Source organism: Cucurbita pepo, chromosome LG06 (genome assembly GCF_002806865.2).
Source record: "Cucurbita pepo subsp. pepo cultivar mu-cu-16 chromosome LG06, ASM280686v2, whole genome shotgun sequence".
Classification (NCBI taxonomy): Eukaryota; Viridiplantae; Streptophyta; class Magnoliopsida; order Cucurbitales; family Cucurbitaceae; genus Cucurbita; species Cucurbita pepo.
Genome location: NC_036643.1, coordinates 2,916,476 through 2,932,842, shown reverse-complemented (window position 1 = coordinate 2,932,842; position 16,367 = coordinate 2,916,476). Strand labels below are relative to the sequence as shown.

The following is a 16,367-nucleotide window of genomic DNA, read 5'->3' as shown; positions in this document are numbered from 1 at the left end:
CACTACTCTTCTTCTTCTTCTTCTTCTTCGGGCAGGGGCAGTGGATAAGGTCCTCTCCCAACCCTATTCCTCAATTTATTACTCTTTTTTTTTTTTTTTAAATTGATTAAATAAAGAAATAAATAAGAGGAGTATGGGAGGGAGGTGTGTGTGGGGTCCAATTTTGCACGTGATCTCACCCATGCATGTGACTCAGTGCATCCAAGCCCAAAACTGGCGGTGCCTCCTCTCTTCTCTCTCTATTTCTCTCCCCCTCCCATGTAAATTAATAAATAACTTAACCCCAATACGGTGCGTTTTTCTGGGTATGACACCAATACTAGTAGATATTATTGTTGAGGATTACTGATAGTGAGTCTCACCTTGGTTAAGTTAGTAGAAGATCATGAGTTTATAAGTGAGGAATATTATTTTCATTAGTACGAGGTTTTGTGGGAAAGCCTAAAGCAAAGCTATGAAAGCTTATGCTCGAAGTGGACAATGTCGTATCATTGTGGAGAGTTGTGATTCCTAACAATCATCATTTTTAGCTTCCTAAGTGTCATCTCTTCAATTGATATGGGGATCTCACATCCACCTCTTTTTGGGGCTTAGCGTCCTTGTTGGTACACCTAGCACGCTGCCTGATCTCCACCCCCTTTGAGCTTAGCAACCTCGTTGGCACATTGCCCGATATCTAGTTCTGATACTATTTGTAATAGTCAAAGCCAACCATTAGCAGATACACATTACTCGATATCTAGCTATGATACCATTTTGTAATAGTCAAAGCCAACCATTAGCAAATATTGTCCTCGTTGGATTTTCCCTTTTTGACCTTTCTCTCAAGATTTTTAAAACGCCCCGGCAAGAAAAAGGTTTCCACAACTTTATAAAAAAATGTTTTGTCTTCCTCTCCAACCAACCTAAGATCTCACAAAACCATGTGGGGGAGCGATGTTAAAAAACATGACCCTTCATAATGGTATGATATTGTCCATGATCAACCCATTAATCTTCAACGAGCGAGATTGCAAGACTGGTCGATGACGATGGACTCCCATCTTCCATACTCTTTCCCCTCCACCCTTCTCTCGCGGCTAGGCGGCTGTACTCACATGGGGGGTTGAGACGTCGGTTCTGCCTTTTTCCTTTCTTGCTGCTTGCTTGTCTCCAACTCCATGTGGGACTTTATTTCACACCACCCACTCCCTCCCCAATTTCAACTTTTTATCACTATTATTTCCCATTATATATATATATATATTAATAATTGAACTGGATTAGAGTCCAGTAGGCCCAAACCCCACAAACTTTATGGGTTACACCCAGCCCAAATTAGGGATTAATATGGGCCGCTACCCCTTTACTCGGCCCATTATATCTTCGTCGTTTATTTTCCTCCAAGTCCTTCCCTTGACGTTGAAACCACCGCGTCTTACGCGCTACCGCCATCAATCACTGGTGTTCGATCTTTGTAATTGCAGGAATCTCCACGAGTCTGATACGGTGAAGCGCCATGGTGGAGAAGAAGGAGTTGAGAAACTTTCGACCAGGAGAGTGGCTGAATCTAATGCTGACTGAGCCCTACTATCTCTCCCATTTTCTAGCCTTTTTTTCCTATTTTGTGATTCGAAGTTCTGCTGCTCATGTACTCTCATATAAGAACATGCATCTTCTCTTTTGCCGGGTAATGATCCTTACTTCTCCAGTTTGTTACGATTCTTTGTTGCTGTTTTTTCTTTTGTTTATACAGTATGTATCTTTTATTTCTCGGTTTACCTAATTCCTTGTGTTGTTTTCATCTTTCACCTTGTAGGAGATGCAAGCGATTCTGGTGTTTCTGATTTTCTTTATGCTTAAGGTATCTTCCGCATCTGATATTAGTAGTTTAATTTCTTTTTTTTTAGGGTCAATAGAGTTGAATGCTTTCATTTCGTTTACTTCAAATTTTTATGTCTATTGATATTTGGGAGATATGAGTATTAGTTCTTGAATGATGCTTCAGCAGCTAATTTCTATTACTGATTGCATTTTTACGGCAGATGGTGAGAAGAGAGACGCCGGAGGCCTTTACTGCCGATATGCTGCTTTATGTTAAGGTAGTTACTCCCTTGGTCGTGGATTAGCAATTTTTTTTTTTTATGATGAGTATTGATCTGACATTAATCGCAAGCGAACTGTGGACTATGCGTTGCTCTTCTGCACATAGAGAGTTTGATGCTGTTCCTGTAGTTTCACTCTGGTCCTATTTGGTTGGAGCGGGTCCTTTTTAATATCTTTGCTCAGTGATCCATTGACCTGGTTCTAATTCATTCAGGGTTTTCTTGTTGCCCTTGCTTCTATGATGGATTATCACCTTGCGGTTTGGTATGTAATTGTATTTGCAGGTGAGAGTTATTTATTATTGTTTTTTTTTTGTTGTTGTAGTCAACGTTGTTCCCATAATTTTACTGATGGTTTAAGAAATTTGATCCTGATAGTTTGATCAATTGTGATATGATAGTTTGCTATTTTCTGTTCCTTCTTAGGGATATACGTTTTTACTCAACAACCTGTCTACCAAGGATCAGGTTTGAAATAAGACTAAGTTTACCTTCCAACTTCGTTTTCTCATTTAACTCTCCTGGGGATCTTACCAAAGCCTTGTACAACCAAATTATTGTCTTGCAAGTCTAGTACATTATATTCTTATTCTCTTTTCTTTCCTGTCAAAATCCTTTCTGTAGATACCTGCAGTAAGTTAACTCCACTGCAGCTGGAATCCTTGCTGACTGAGGGGAACAACAAGTCAAGATTCTGGCTGGTTCATTCTACACTCTCTTTACCTATTTCTCTTATTGCTCCAAAACTTTTAGACGCTACGCATTTCTTCTTGCAACTATTCTCTAATGGAAATAAAACTAAATGCAGTAGTAGCAAGTGTTTTCAACGCAACATTTTGAGTCAGGAAATTAATGTACTTCTTAAATTATTTTTAATTTGCAGCTTGAGAGAGAGCGAGAGTACACAATTCATATAGAAAAATTTATTTGTCAGACAAACTCACTTAACAATATGGGAAGTTTCATGATGAAACTTGAAATGGCACTTACTCTCGAGATTTTCAAAATCTACAATCTATACATTTGAAGCCTTGTTAGACAATTCAAATAAGTCGATGATTGTTAATCACAATAGGTTGGCCTAGTGATCAGAAAGAGCCATGTAAACAATAAAGGACTTGCAAGAAATGAGTTAAAAGTCATGATAGTCACCTAACACAAATATGGATAGATTTGACATGATACTGATACATTGACATGTCATTTTTAAAAATCTAGGACATGGACACGACAATCATACATTTAATAAAACAACCTTCTTAAAAAATCTGCATATCTTTTTATATAAGAAGGAAATTCCAAGGCAACAAGTTTATGCATTTATATACTTAAAAAAGGAGTTTGATTGATATATTTCTCTCACAATTTTTGCCCTACACTATTACATATCTATTCAGAATTCTTAACAAGTGTTCAGTGAGTGTATAAGAAATATTGGACTCATATTGACTTTGTGCAACTAGGGTCTAAGACATTTATTGTGCTAACAATTGAGGTATCAAACCTGCAAGAGTTCAAAGTGATTTTATTGATGATTTGAGTTGGTTACTGCTGCCTGTTTATGCAAACGAACCAACTAAAGAACAACCAGTAAACAGGTTGTTTTACTAAAGTCAAAAGACAATAGTACTTAGCAAACCAATCGGTAAGCCAAAGTTCAAAGACAAATCCCACAGTAACTAATAATGAAACATAAATTATGTTCCTTTTCCTTTTTTGGACGTTTAATAGAAACTATTGATTTGAATTAACTTTATTTCTAGAAATCAAGTTTCCACCTCTGCAAATCCGTACTGCAAATTTTAACTTTGGAGTAACTATTTCTATTATGTTATAGAGACAATATTGGCAAGTTTAAATGCTTATAATCTGTATATCATTTTATCATGTATGCAGAACTCATTTTTCTTGATTTTCTTCAGTGTTTAATGGATCCTTTCCTAAACTGCCAGGTTGAGTTTCGTGTTTCCTTCTCAGCTGATTGCATACGATATAGTAGATGTTTGCCTGAGCTGGCAGTTACGTGAGTACTTTTTCTTTTACTGTGTGGATGGATTCAGGGAGAGGAGACTTTATATATGTAGAAGTTGTGCATTAGTAATTTTTCTTATCATCTATTTTTGGTTTTTCTGCTGAATTCAATTTAGAAGTTTTTTCATGTTCACATATGAAGTCCTGGAAATTTTAACTCTTTAGGACAGCTGGATCAGCTCCATGATATGAAACACTGATATTGTTTTTGTAGTTCTAAAATTTTTTATTTTCATATAACCACACTATTTGCTTAAGTAGCTTACATGCGTATTCACATCTCCTTAAGCAGATATTCAAATAAACATCTGTCATTCGGAGTAGTTGATCTTGGGCTCTTTCCAAATGTTGCAGAGAAATTTGGGATTTCACTTGGTGGTAATTGTTTTTGATTTTCATTCTGAATCTGAATGTTGTTTTTCAGTTTTGTAATGACTAAGCAATCTGAATGTTTTACTACGTGCAAATGAATTTAATAGGGAGTATGAACCAGCTTCCCACCTATATCTTATTTGAGAATGCAGCCGAGATTGCTCGCCTTCCAGATTTGAATTTGGAATTAAAAGCATACCCTCCAATAACCAAGGTAACCTTCATTTTGTAATGGTCTTAATGTTTTTGGACGTTCACATTTAGATAATTTTCCTCAAACGGAGAAGACAACATGCTTGCATTAGTTCATGTAGAGTATTTATTGATGCCATTTTTTTTCCTCGGAAAGGGATGCCTGTTAATATAATATTATGTTGTAACAGCCCAAACCCGTTGCTAGCAAATATTGTCTTCTTTTGGCTTTTCTTTCTAGGGCTTCCCCTCAAGGTTTTAAAACGCGTCTATTAGGAAGAGATTTTCACACCCTTTTAAGGAATGCTTTTGTAATAACCCAAGCCTACCGCCATCTGACATTGTCCTCTTTGGGCTTTCCCTTCAAGGTCTTCCCCTCATGATTTTAAAATACGTCTATTAGGGAGGGGTTTCCACATCCTTATAAGGAATACTTCGTTCCCCACTCCAACCGATGTGAGATCTCACAATCCACCTCCCTTGGAGGCTCAGCGTCCTCGCTGGAACACCACCGGTATCTGGCTTTGATACCATTTATAACAGCTCAACCCCACGGCTAGCAGATATTGTCCTCTTTTGGCTTTCCCTTCAAGGGGCTTCCCTTCGAGGTTTTAAAACGCGTCTATTAGGAAGAAGTTTCTAGACCCTTATAAGGAATGCTTCATTCCCACTGATGTGGGATTTCATAATCCACCCCCCTTTGGAGGCCCAACGAAGATGCTGGCACACCACCCAGTTTCTAGCTCTAATACTATTTCTAATAGCCCAAGCCCACCGCTAGCAAATATTGTCCTCTTTGGACTTTCTCTTCAAAGGCTTCCCCTCAAGGTTGAAACACGTCTATTAGGGAGAGGTTTCCACACTCTTATAAGAAATGTTTCTTTCCCCTCTCCAACCGAGGTAGGATCTCACATATGTCCACTTCCCATATTTATTGGGTTTGATTCTATAGGTTTTCAACATATGCTGAGGGGGGTTTTCAATTAATGTGTCAATAATAGATTGAGTCAGCTTCTTTTCGTGATCCAATAAGACTATTTTTAACATTTTGTTTCTTTCTTGTTGCAGCGACTTCTTTGTAGACATTTCGACCTTGATCGACGCCTACTTGAGTATGTATATGGAAAATAGCACAGGTTGTGTTTCTTTCAACGAGCTTATCTGCTTTATTTCTCGCTTCATGGGATCAGTGTGTTAGATTTCAGTTACTGTATGCACAAAGAGAAGTGAATTCGATCATGTTTTGATTTCAATTATGTAATGGGCTCGAATTACAAGCTTGATTATAAACTTGCAATGACATTTCAGTCCAAAGTTTGTAATTTTAGGCCACAAAAGAATGAGATTTCTGTAAAGTTGTATACTTACTGATGCAGAACCTGAGTAAATATATGGGATTCCAAGTTGCAGGGTGGACCGAAATCTTCCTGTGGAATCACCCTCAGTTATAAATACTGAAAATTCAATGATAGCCACTATTATTGACTTTGTTAGGTTATAAATATCATATCTTTACCTAATCTATCTTATCACTTGCAAAATTTTAAGATTAAGTTGATTGGCAATCCTCTTGTCACTGTCGTATTTAATAAGTCATTTTGATTTTGTTTGTTCTTGACTTGGTATGGGAAGACGTCACGAGGCATACTTGGGAGTTTGTAACAGGTAAAAGATAAGATTATTAATTGGGCACTATCTCTGTTCACATGCCTAAAGGTTTTTTTTTTCTTTTTGTTATAACTTCAATTGTCGTGTATTTTCACCACCTTTAAGAACACGTTAAAGATCAATGATTTAGAATAACATTTTGGCCAACTTACAAACATTGGTTTGTCTTAAAGTAACTTGGTCGGTTTTAATTTTTAGCTAGCCAATAATAGTTTCAGGAAAATTAGTTAATGGATTATAATGATTGCTACGTTTGTTGGTTCTTAAAAGTTTTGTTTGGATGATTACCACAAAAAACTTATCAATTGCTTCAACTGTTTATATCTGTGGTCAGAGTTTGAACTGCACAATCGAACAAATTTGATAATTTGTTACTGAAATCTTGTCTGTGACTGTGAATCTTGGTAATTGAAATCATGTCCAAATATTATCTATGAGTGAAGTTTCTGACCATACAGATCTAAGCTTGCAGGACTGTTCTTAGTTGTCGCAGGTTGGAATCCGGTTTCTGCAATCAAAGTAGCATGCGCAGCAGAGTGCTCTGCTTGGTTCATACTTGGATGAGCATTTCTTAACAGCCACGTTTGGAGGTAAGTTTCTAGTACTACTTTGTATTTAATAATTGTATGAGACCCATAATATTAAATGCCTAAACCTTTAATGGAAAACGAACAAATGTATAAAAGATTGAAACGTCACCAATCATTTGAACAAACCTAGGAAGGAGGAGGAAGGAACCAAATCCTAGAAAGCACGCGAAGGAAGCGCGTGAAAGGAAAGAAAAAGAATAGACCAAAACGAGTAGTAAAAATGGAAGGGCGAGAGCGGCGGCGGGGCGATGAGAAAAGAGTTGCAAGTAAATAATACCAAATGATTAAGAGGTTAGGCAAAAGGGTAGCAGATTGAGCACGCTCGGCCGCACATGGCCTGTAATTGACACTGTAATTGGCACTGTAACTCTTAGGGAACAGTGTCCTGGTGTTGTTGTGCTTGGCGTTGTAGGGTAAAAGCAAAGCTAAAGTCTGGATTCGGCGTGCCCCCCAGGATTTGCCTGCTGTTCTCAGCATCCTATAACTTACCCTTTTTAATCCAAACCAAACCAAAGAGGTAAAGGATGTTAGACGAACCCGACTCTCCACAATGGTATGATATTGTCTACTTTGAGCATGAGCTCTCATGGCTTTGCTTTGGTCCTCCCCGAAAGGTCTCGTATTAATATTCCTCACTTATAAACCCATGATCATTTCCTAAATTAGCCGATGTGAGACTTTCATCATCCAACAAAGGAAACCCTAAGGAGGGCTACCAATTTGAATAGCCCCAGGGAGGGAGACAAAGGGAACATAAAATTCTGCCAACGTTGTTAGGCGATTAAGGAACATAATTTTTACCAAAATATTTATTGTTCATATTATATAGATTTAAATCCTTAAAAGGGTAATTTGGGGTTTTCACCTCTTTCCCCCACCGTGGCATCCGGTGAAGAAACACGAGGTCCCACTTTCCCATAAGAATGTCCCTTCTGCTTTTGGCGCAAACTCTGATACGCCGAAAGATGCGACACGCGTTCCTAATCCAGTGGTCCCAGATGTATGATACGTGCGCCGCACCGTAGTTTTCCCCCATTTGTATAAAAATTCACCCCAATTAAATAATAATTAATAAATTACAAAATTTTAACAATAAAAAGAAGAAATGGGATGTTTCTCTGTCTAAACGCACCGCTTTTGTATTAGTATTGGGAGCACGATTATAAAGTGAAGTAAGTCACGCGTGGTGGCCCCACTCTTTTCTTGGGTCCACACGTGTGGTCCACATTCTCTCCTCACGTTCTTCCTTTTTTTTTTCTTTTTTTTTTTTAATTCATATTTTGCATTTTCCCCCTTTCTTTAATTGTTGAAAATTGTAATTTGCAAATAATTTATTCAAAAGACGAAATTATAATAACATTAATTTAATATATATATTTATTTATTTAGAAGTTAGAAGGACAACTAGATAGCTTTTGCGTAAGATTATTTTAAAATAATAACCACAGATCAAGTTGCCCTCTTTTGATTTGGAAAATAATAAATATATAAATAGGTAAAGCAAGTAAGAATTTTTTTATTAAANAATATATAAATAGGTAAAGCAAGTAAGAATTTTTTTATTAAAAAAAAAAAGAGAAAAAAATAAAATAGTTGGAAAGGGGTGGGGCCTACCTTTTGCAGCCCACAAATTTTTATATTCATACAGAAAAAAAAAAAACTTAGAGATTAGGATATGCAATTACAAAAGTAATTTTTTGTTTCCTTTTGGTTTTTAATTTGAAGTAAAATAATAATAATAATAGAAAAGCAGCATTTGGTTTGGTCTGCCATTATTATTTGGTTAATGACCCAACAATCAAGGGGGTGGCTGTGTTGCATTTATAATTAGGGTTAATTCAACAAAAATTAGGTGAATTCATATCATAATTATTAATTTTAATATGTATAAACACATAATAATATGTGACATGTTTTTACCATCAAAATTCAACGCTTCATTGTTGGGTTATGAAATCAAATGTTTTAAAGTTCATACCAAATACTCAATTTCACTATGGATAAAATATATATCATCAAATTCAATATTTTGAATTATAAATAAATAAATAAATATATATATAGTAATGAATAATACTATCACTTTTTTTTTTTAGTATTTTTAAAAGTTAAAAAACTTTTGAATGGTTAATTTTCAACATCATATTATTTCTTTTTTTTAAGAAATTATTTATCTAATAGACGCGTTTTAAAATCGTGAGAACGAAGCATTATTTATAAAGATATGAGAACAGTGAGACTGAAGGCTATACGTGTCAAAACGGACAATGATGTAGAAATCGTGAGGCTGACGACTATACATAATAGGCTAAAGTAGTCAATGGTGTGAAAATTGTGAGGTTGACGGAATAACGGTATGAAAATCGTAAATCTAATAGCTATACATAATCGGTCAAAGTAGGGTCAAAGTAGATAATATTTGCATAGACACAGTTCAAGAAATATATTATATTTGTATTTGAGCAGGCGGGTGGATAGCATCTTAAAAAAGGAAGAGAGCGCAGTTTTATGAGTGAAGTGCGGAATGGGGGATTTTAAGATTAATGTGTAAGCTCTGTATGTGTGTTTTACGTTGGGATTTTTGTTTCCCTCCTCATCCAATCTTTCTTCACAATCAAACCCTTCCCTTTTATATCTCCATTTCTCTTCTTTTCCTTCTTCTTCATTTCCCATTACAGCACTACCACAAACAACTCAAATCCCCATCAATCCTGTCCCTGTTCTTTAAGAAGCTACCATTTGGGGGTCTTTCCACCAGTATGCCCAAACCGTGTCTTATATGACTTGGAGGGAACGGAAACCAGAAGGCTCTCTCTTTCATACTCTGCAAGGTGTTTGTTGTTTTGTCTCTGAGGGAATTTCAAGTGGGGATGATGGCTGTCACTTCCGCCTGCAAGGATTCTGCTACCAAGATCAGCAGCTTGGATAATGGGAAGTATGTCAGGTACACACCTGAGCAAGTCGAAGCTCTTGAGAGGCTCTATTATGAATGCCCAAAACCCAGTTCAATGCGCCGCCAGCAGCTCATTCGGGAGTGCCCAATTCTCTCCGACATCGAACCCAAGCAGATCAAAGTTTGGTTCCAAAACCGGAGGTATTTTCTTCTTTCTAATTGTTTCCGTTCTGGGTTTCAAATGGGTTCCACTTTTGAAAATCGAACACCCAATGTTTTCAATTGTACAGATGTAGAGAGAAGCAGAGGAAGGAGGCATCCCGTTTGCAGACTGTGAACAGGAAGCTGACGGCTATGAATCGACTTCTAATGGAGGAAAATGATAGGTTGCAGAAACAAGTGTCGCAGCTTGTGTATGAGAACAGCTATTTTCGTCAACAGACCCAGAATGTAAGAGCTTTCCTCCACGAATTTAAAATACTTGCTGATTTGAAGAACATGATCAATGAAAGTTTCTTGTTAGTGGGTAATACAACAATTGTTCATATAATTTGTTCATCCTGCAGGCGACCCTAGCCACCACTGACACAAGTTGTGAGTCTGTGGTGACAAGTGGTCAGCAGAATTTGACTCCGCCGCATCCACCAAAGGATGCCAGTCCCGCAGGGTTAGTAGAATTGGCTGTTCTTCTTCTTCTTCTTCTTCTTCTTCTTCTTCTTCTTCTTCTTCTTGTGCATTGATGCATGCCATTCTTCTTGTCCTGGTGTTACAAATTGTGCTTTCCGTTATGCAGACTGTTGTCCATTGCGGAGGAGACTTTAGCAGAGTTTCTTTCAAAGGCTACTGGAACTGCTGTGGAGTGGGTCCAAATGCCTGGGATGAAGGTTACTTCCTCTTTTTTGCTTTATGCTTCAATCTGTATTAACAAATTAAGCCACAGAAACTTTGCTAATCTTTTAAGCAACATGCCAAACCTTTTGAAAATAATGCTCTGTTGTCTCATACTTTCCTCTGCCAATGTCACATCTCATCTGCCAAAACAGCAAGCTTTATTACATTTGTGTAATGGAGTTGTAAATTTAATGCCACTGCTCAGCAAAGATCATGCGTTGTTTTAAAAATGATATCAACAGGACAAGGAACATAAAATTTCTGACCTTTCTAAACATCTGTTGTGAGCAGCCTGGTCCGGATTCCATTGGAATCGTTGCTATTTCTCATGGTTGCACTGGAGTTGCTGCTCGTGCATGTGGACTTGTGGGTCTTGAACCCACAAGAGTAAGTGCTTCTAAACATAATAAACTTAACTATTTGTCCAATGTAGCATTTAGTTGAGTATATATGACTTATATTGTTTTGTGAAGGTGGCTGAAATTCTTAAAGATTGGCCTTCTTGGTTTCGCGATTGCCGTGCCGTTGATGTTCTAAATGTCCTATCTACTGGAAATGGAGGAACCATTGAGCTTCTGTACATGCAGGTTGGCTGCTACTAGATGGTAGATTTTTTGTATCAATTTTGCAGACTTTGCAAGAAAAAATAAACGAAGCATGTGTTTATTTGATTCAGCTCTATGCACCTACTACTTTGGCACCTGCTCGTGATTTCTGGCTGCTGCGCTACACATCGATTTTGGAGGATGGTAGTCTTGTGGTATGTGAATACCTCGCATTGGAAATTGCTGGTTGCTTGTGCTGTTTTGGAGGAGCTAACATGCTTGTATTATGCATTTTAGGTCTGTGAAAGATCTCTTAACAATACTCAGAATGGTCCAAGTATGCCTCCAGTACAGAACTTTGTAAGAGCAGAAATGCTATCAAGTGGGTATTTGATAAGACCTTGTGAAGGCGGTGGATCAATAATCCATATGGTTGATCACATGGACTTAGAAGTATGTGAAACTTCTCTTTATTTAAAGCACACTCATTCTTAGCTTCTGATATTCATATCTATAAATTCACCCATTGTTTACTTGAACATAGCCATGGAGCGTGCCTGAAGTGTTGCGGCCATTATACAAGTCATCTACTCTGCTTGCTCAGAAGAACACAATGGCAGTAAGTCCTTTAAAATTGGAAATTGAAAGTTCAAGTAACTTAGAAGATTATTTCCTCAACATTCCGATAAATTTTCGTTATTTTGGATCAGGCATTACGCTTGTTGAGACAGATTTCACAAGAAGTTTCTCAACCAAATGTTACTGGTTGGGGAAGAAGGCCTGCTGCTCTTCGTGCTCTTAGTCAGAAATTGAGCAGGTAAATACGATGATTATGGCTCGAGAGTACCTGTCTTAGCTTCTTCTTCTTCTTCTTTTAAATTGTGTTTAATGGATTCTTCTGTGCAGAGGTTTCAACGAAGCAGTAAACGGGTTTACAGACGAGGGATGGTCTTTGTTAGAAAATGATGGCATTGATGATGTTACACTTCTTGTAAACATGTCTCATGGCAAGACAATGATGGGTGCAAATATGTCATATTCTAATGGCTTTCCATCTATGAGCAACGCCGTGCTTTGTGCGAAAGCATCGATGTTATTACAGGTAAATATTTTGCTTGCGAGCTGACATCTAGATCATGATCAGGAATTGAAAACGTTCTATTGTTTTTATTTTGTAGAATGTCACTCCAGCAATGCTCATTAGGTTCTTGAGAGAACACCGTTCAGAATGGGCAGACAGCAGTATTGATGCTTACTCAGCTGCAGCAATCAAGACCGGCCAGTGTGGTTTACCAGGGTCTCATGCTGGAACTTTTGGGGGTCAGATTATTCTTCCCTTGGCACAAACAGTTGAGCATGAAGAGGCAAGTATCGTTTATTCTACCGTTTAAACAGAACGATATTGTGGATAAGTGTGTAACCCCACGTCGGTTGGAGAGGAGAACGAAGCATTCCTTATTTGGGTGTGGAAACCTCTTCCTAGTAGATGCGTTTTAAAACCTTGAGGGGAAGCTCGAAAGGAAAAGCCCAAAAAGACAATATCTGCTAGCGGCGGTGGGTTTGAACTGTTACAATAAGATTTTAAAATATTGATTTAAATTTTCTTTCTGGAAACAGTTTATGGAAGTTGTTAAATTCGAAAACGTGAGCCACTACAGAGACGATAAACTCATGCCTGGTGACATCTTCCTCCTCCAAGTAAGTAGTATTTTCTTTAAGCTAGAACCTCCCATATTATAAAGCTTGGATGGATACTTATGATGCTCTGCTCCCAGCTTTGCAACGGTGTGGACGAGAATACGGTTGGTACTTCTGCTGAACTCATCTTTGCTCCGATCGACGCCTCTTTTTCCGATGATGCACCAATTCTACCATCTGGCTTCCGCATCATTCCTCTCGATTCTGGCATGGTAAACACGTATATTAAATCTCCTTTTTTTTTCTCCTATTCTTTTCTATTGTATTAATTTTGATATCAAATTTGTACATTTGCTAATGCTGCAGGATGCTTCAAGTCCATACCGCACGCTTGATCTTGCTTCGGCTCTTGACGTTGGACCTGCTGGGAATAGAGCTTCTGGAGACTGTGCTGGTCAATCAGGAAAATCAAAATCTGTGATGACAATTGCATTCCAATTTGTATTTGATGTTCACCTTCAAGATAATGTAGCAGCAATGGCACGGCAGTATGTCCGGAGCATTATAGCGTCTGTTCAGAGGGTGGCGCTGGCTCTTTCGCCTTCGAATTTCGGTCCTCATGCTAACCTTCAGACACCGGCTGGTGCTCCTGAAGCACAAACACTTGCTCTTTGGATCTCTCAAAGCTATAGGTATTCAAATATTGCTTCCCTAATTACAAGCTCCTTGAACTAAAAAATTCATCCGAATTGATAGAACGCGATAAATATCTGAATATCGACGGTGTTCCAGTCTAATTTTATCGACCCGTACAGGTGCTTTATGGGCATGGAATTACTGAAAAATGAAGGACGAGAATCCATTCTCAAATCCCTTTGGCATCACACAGATGCAGTCATGTGCTGCTCTTTGCAGGTATGTTTTAAACTCTCTTTCTTTTAATATTGCAATTTGTTTGCACATGAAGTTATATCCTATTATGAACATGCAGGCCTTGCCAAATTTCACATTCGCTAATCAATCTGGACTCGACATGCTCGAGACGACCTTGGTGGCTCTCCAAGACATTACTTTGGAGAAGATTTTTGATGATAATGGAAAGAAAACTTTAGCCTCAGAGTTCCCACGGATAATGCAGCAGGTAAAGCAAACGAATCCCTTCTTTCCCTACCAACCCAATGATGACCAAATGAATAGAAGCTCTTTAAGTGTATCAAATCATACTGTTTGAATGATCTATGTTCTTTTTGTCAGGGCTTCATTTGTCTTCAAGGGGGTATCTGCTTGTCAAGCATGGGAAGGGCAATATCCTACGACAAAGCTGTGGCATGGAAGGTTTTGAATGAAGAAGAAAACGCTCACTGTATTTGCTTCATGTTTATGAACTGGTCTTTTGTTTGAAACGCTTAGTCAGAACGTAGGAACATGACCATTAGAATAGATCAAATTTTCCTGTAAGTTAGGTTTCAGAAACAGCCAAAATAACCAAGAACTAAATGAGCGAAGCATATTGCCCCTAATGCCTCTTTCCTTATCCTTTGTGGAATCAGTTATGTTCTTTTATATAACTAACATTAAGAAGACAAATCTTGGTACAATATTACGAAACATCTCGTAACCGATATGGGAGGTTCTGGTTCCGGTTCTTACCCATAAATCTTCTCGAACGGCTATGCCTTCAAGACTTAGAGAGGTTGATTCTTTGTCCTTTAACTTATCATGCTTTGCCTATAAGGAGAAAAGATGAGAACTTTGATCCATCTAATCTCATTATCATATCCTGTAAGTCCACCGCTAACAGATATTGTCTTCTTTTGACTTTACCTTTCGGGCTTTACCTCAAGGTTTTTAAAACGCGTTTGCTAGGGAGAGGTTTCCACATCCTTATAAGGAATGTTTTGTTCCCCTCTCCAACCGACGTGGGATCTCACAATCCACCCCTTTCGGTGCCCAGCGTCCTCGCTGGCACATTGCCCGTTGTCTAGCTCTGATACCATCCCAAGCTCACCGCTAGCAGCTATTGTCCTCTTTAGACTTTTTCTTTTGGGCTTCCCCTCAAGGTTTTTAGAACGTGTCTACTAGGGAGAGATTTCCACGTCCTTGTAAAGAATGCTTCATTCCCCTCTCCAACAATTTGCTAGCGGTGGAGTTGAGCTGTTACATTTATTCCGCGTAAGGTCATTTATAAGGGTAGTCAAAAAGGCAAAACTTTACCTCCCTACTTTTGTCTCTGGTTTCCCGGGTTCAACGTTCAACTGATATTCATTTAAAGACAGAATTGTGGTGGGAGCATCTTGGCATGGAAATGGAGGACAGGGAAGGCCATTTGCCTCGTTTATTCTGCACTCTTCCCAAACTAATGTCAAAGATGAAGCCCTTCTTTCATATAACTTCTTTTCATGCCTATCAATCTCTCTAACCTTCTAATCTCTCTGACCAGTCGTTTGCTGACACACTAAGCATTTGGCCTTTAAGTTCATGATAAAACAAAGATTTCACAGCACTTCTTTTTCTGATATGCAGTCTCTATTCCTTTTCAATTTTGGAACAAGTAGTCTCTTTCAGTGCAGTTTCCTCCCATTCTAAGGCCCTGTCCTGTCAAGACATAATCAATGGAGCTGGACTGAAGCTGAAGCTGAAGAGAAGTTTGATAGCTCTTCTTGGCTCTAAACCTATTCTCTCTGATGTGGGTCACTCAGTTCTCTCACCCACCCACTTCCCACCATCACCATGGTCATTCATGTCATCTTCTTCAACTCAATAGACTGTCCTCTTCCATTAAAACTGAAGAGACTGTTCTTAACTTCGGTTGGAGATGAGTGTCGAAACCTCTCCCTAACAGAAGCGTTTTAAAAACCTTAAGAGAAAGCTCAAAGAGGATAATATTTGCTAGCGATGGGCTTGGGTTGTTACAAATGGTATCAGAGCTAGACACCGAGCGATATGTCAGCAAGGACGCTGGGCCCTAAAAGGGAGTGGATTGGGGATCCCACGTCGATTGGAGAAAGGAACGAGTGTCAGCGAGGACGTTGGGCCTCTAAGGGGGTGGATTGTGAGAGCCCACATCAGTTGGGGAGGAGAATGAAGCTTTCCTTACAAGGGTGTGAAAACCTCTTCCTAGCCGACGTGTTTTAAAAACCTTAAGGGAAAATTCAAAAGAGAGCCGAGAAAGAACAATATCTACTAACCTTGGGCTTGGGCTTGGACTTGGACCGTTAAAGTTTTGTTGTTCATCAAAAGATTATATAATCTAAGCTTCTGTTAGTTGTTTTATGTTGAGAAAGAGGATGATGCAGAAGAGGATATACCATATGATGTCTTTTATCCCTGCACCTCATGGTAATGAATAGTGTCAGTTGGTTGAAGAGAAAAGGATTCAAAAAAGATATAATGATAAAGAAAAGGGCCAGGTGAGTATACATAATATTAGTGCAGGCCTAGCTAGCCTACAACAACACTGTAC

General features: G+C 38.4%; 2 protein-coding genes across 2 annotated transcripts; both read left to right on the top strand.

The window, feature by feature from the left end:
• Positions 1 to 1,388: 1,388 nt before the first annotated feature.
• Positions 1,389 to 6,167, top strand: LOC111796773 (thioredoxin-related transmembrane protein 2-like). The gene is made up of 10 exons (XM_023679529.1): positions 1,389 to 1,669; positions 1,799 to 1,843; positions 2,025 to 2,081; positions 2,300 to 2,369; positions 2,511 to 2,552; positions 2,709 to 2,785; positions 4,037 to 4,107; positions 4,408 to 4,493; positions 4,595 to 4,701; positions 5,748 to 6,167. The coding sequence occupies exons 1-10, from the start codon at positions 1,499 to 1,501 to the stop codon at positions 5,808 to 5,810; spliced, it is 789 nt and encodes a 262-aa protein (XP_023535297.1). The 5' UTR covers positions 1,389 to 1,498; the 3' UTR covers positions 5,811 to 6,167.
• Positions 6,168 to 9,571: 3,404 nt separating this feature from the next.
• Positions 9,572 to 14,412, top strand: LOC111796771 (homeobox-leucine zipper protein ATHB-8-like). The gene is made up of 18 exons (XM_023679527.1): positions 9,572 to 10,031; positions 10,121 to 10,280; positions 10,397 to 10,497; positions 10,624 to 10,714; positions 11,013 to 11,108; positions 11,195 to 11,308; positions 11,398 to 11,481; positions 11,564 to 11,719; positions 11,811 to 11,885; positions 11,977 to 12,083; positions 12,173 to 12,368; positions 12,445 to 12,630; positions 12,884 to 12,964; positions 13,042 to 13,176; positions 13,271 to 13,596; positions 13,720 to 13,819; positions 13,896 to 14,045; positions 14,159 to 14,412. The coding sequence occupies exons 1-18, from the start codon at positions 9,808 to 9,810 to the stop codon at positions 14,303 to 14,305; spliced, it is 2,529 nt and encodes an 842-aa protein (XP_023535295.1). The 5' UTR covers positions 9,572 to 9,807; the 3' UTR covers positions 14,306 to 14,412.
• The last annotated feature ends 1,955 nt before the right edge of the window (positions 14,413 to 16,367 follow it).

What these genes read in the sequence shown, in the direction of transcription:
- LOC111796773 (XM_023679529.1), top strand. Translation starts at nt 1,499, where the DNA reads ATGGTGGAGAAGAAGGAGTTGAGAAACTTTCGACCAGGAGAGTGGCTG. An exon ending in TGCATCTTCTCTTTTGCCGG is followed by an intron (nt 1,670 to 1,798) that starts GTAATGATCCTT and finishes TTCACCTTGTAG; the next exon opens with GAGATGCAAGCGATTCTGGT. An exon ending in TTGCCTGAGCTGGCAGTTAC is followed by an intron (nt 4,108 to 4,407) that starts GTGAGTACTTTT and finishes CTCCTTAAGCAG; the next exon opens with ATATTCAAATAAACATCTGT.
- LOC111796771 (XM_023679527.1), top strand. Translation starts at nt 9,808, where the DNA reads ATGATGGCTGTCACTTCCGCCTGCAAGGATTCTGCTACCAAGATCAGC. An exon ending in GTTTGGTTCCAAAACCGGAG is followed by an intron (nt 10,032 to 10,120) that starts GTATTTTCTTCT and finishes TCAATTGTACAG; the next exon opens with ATGTAGAGAGAAGCAGAGGA. An exon ending in TGGAGGATGGTAGTCTTGTG is followed by an intron (nt 11,482 to 11,563) that starts GTATGTGAATAC and finishes TATGCATTTTAG; the next exon opens with GTCTGTGAAAGATCTCTTAA.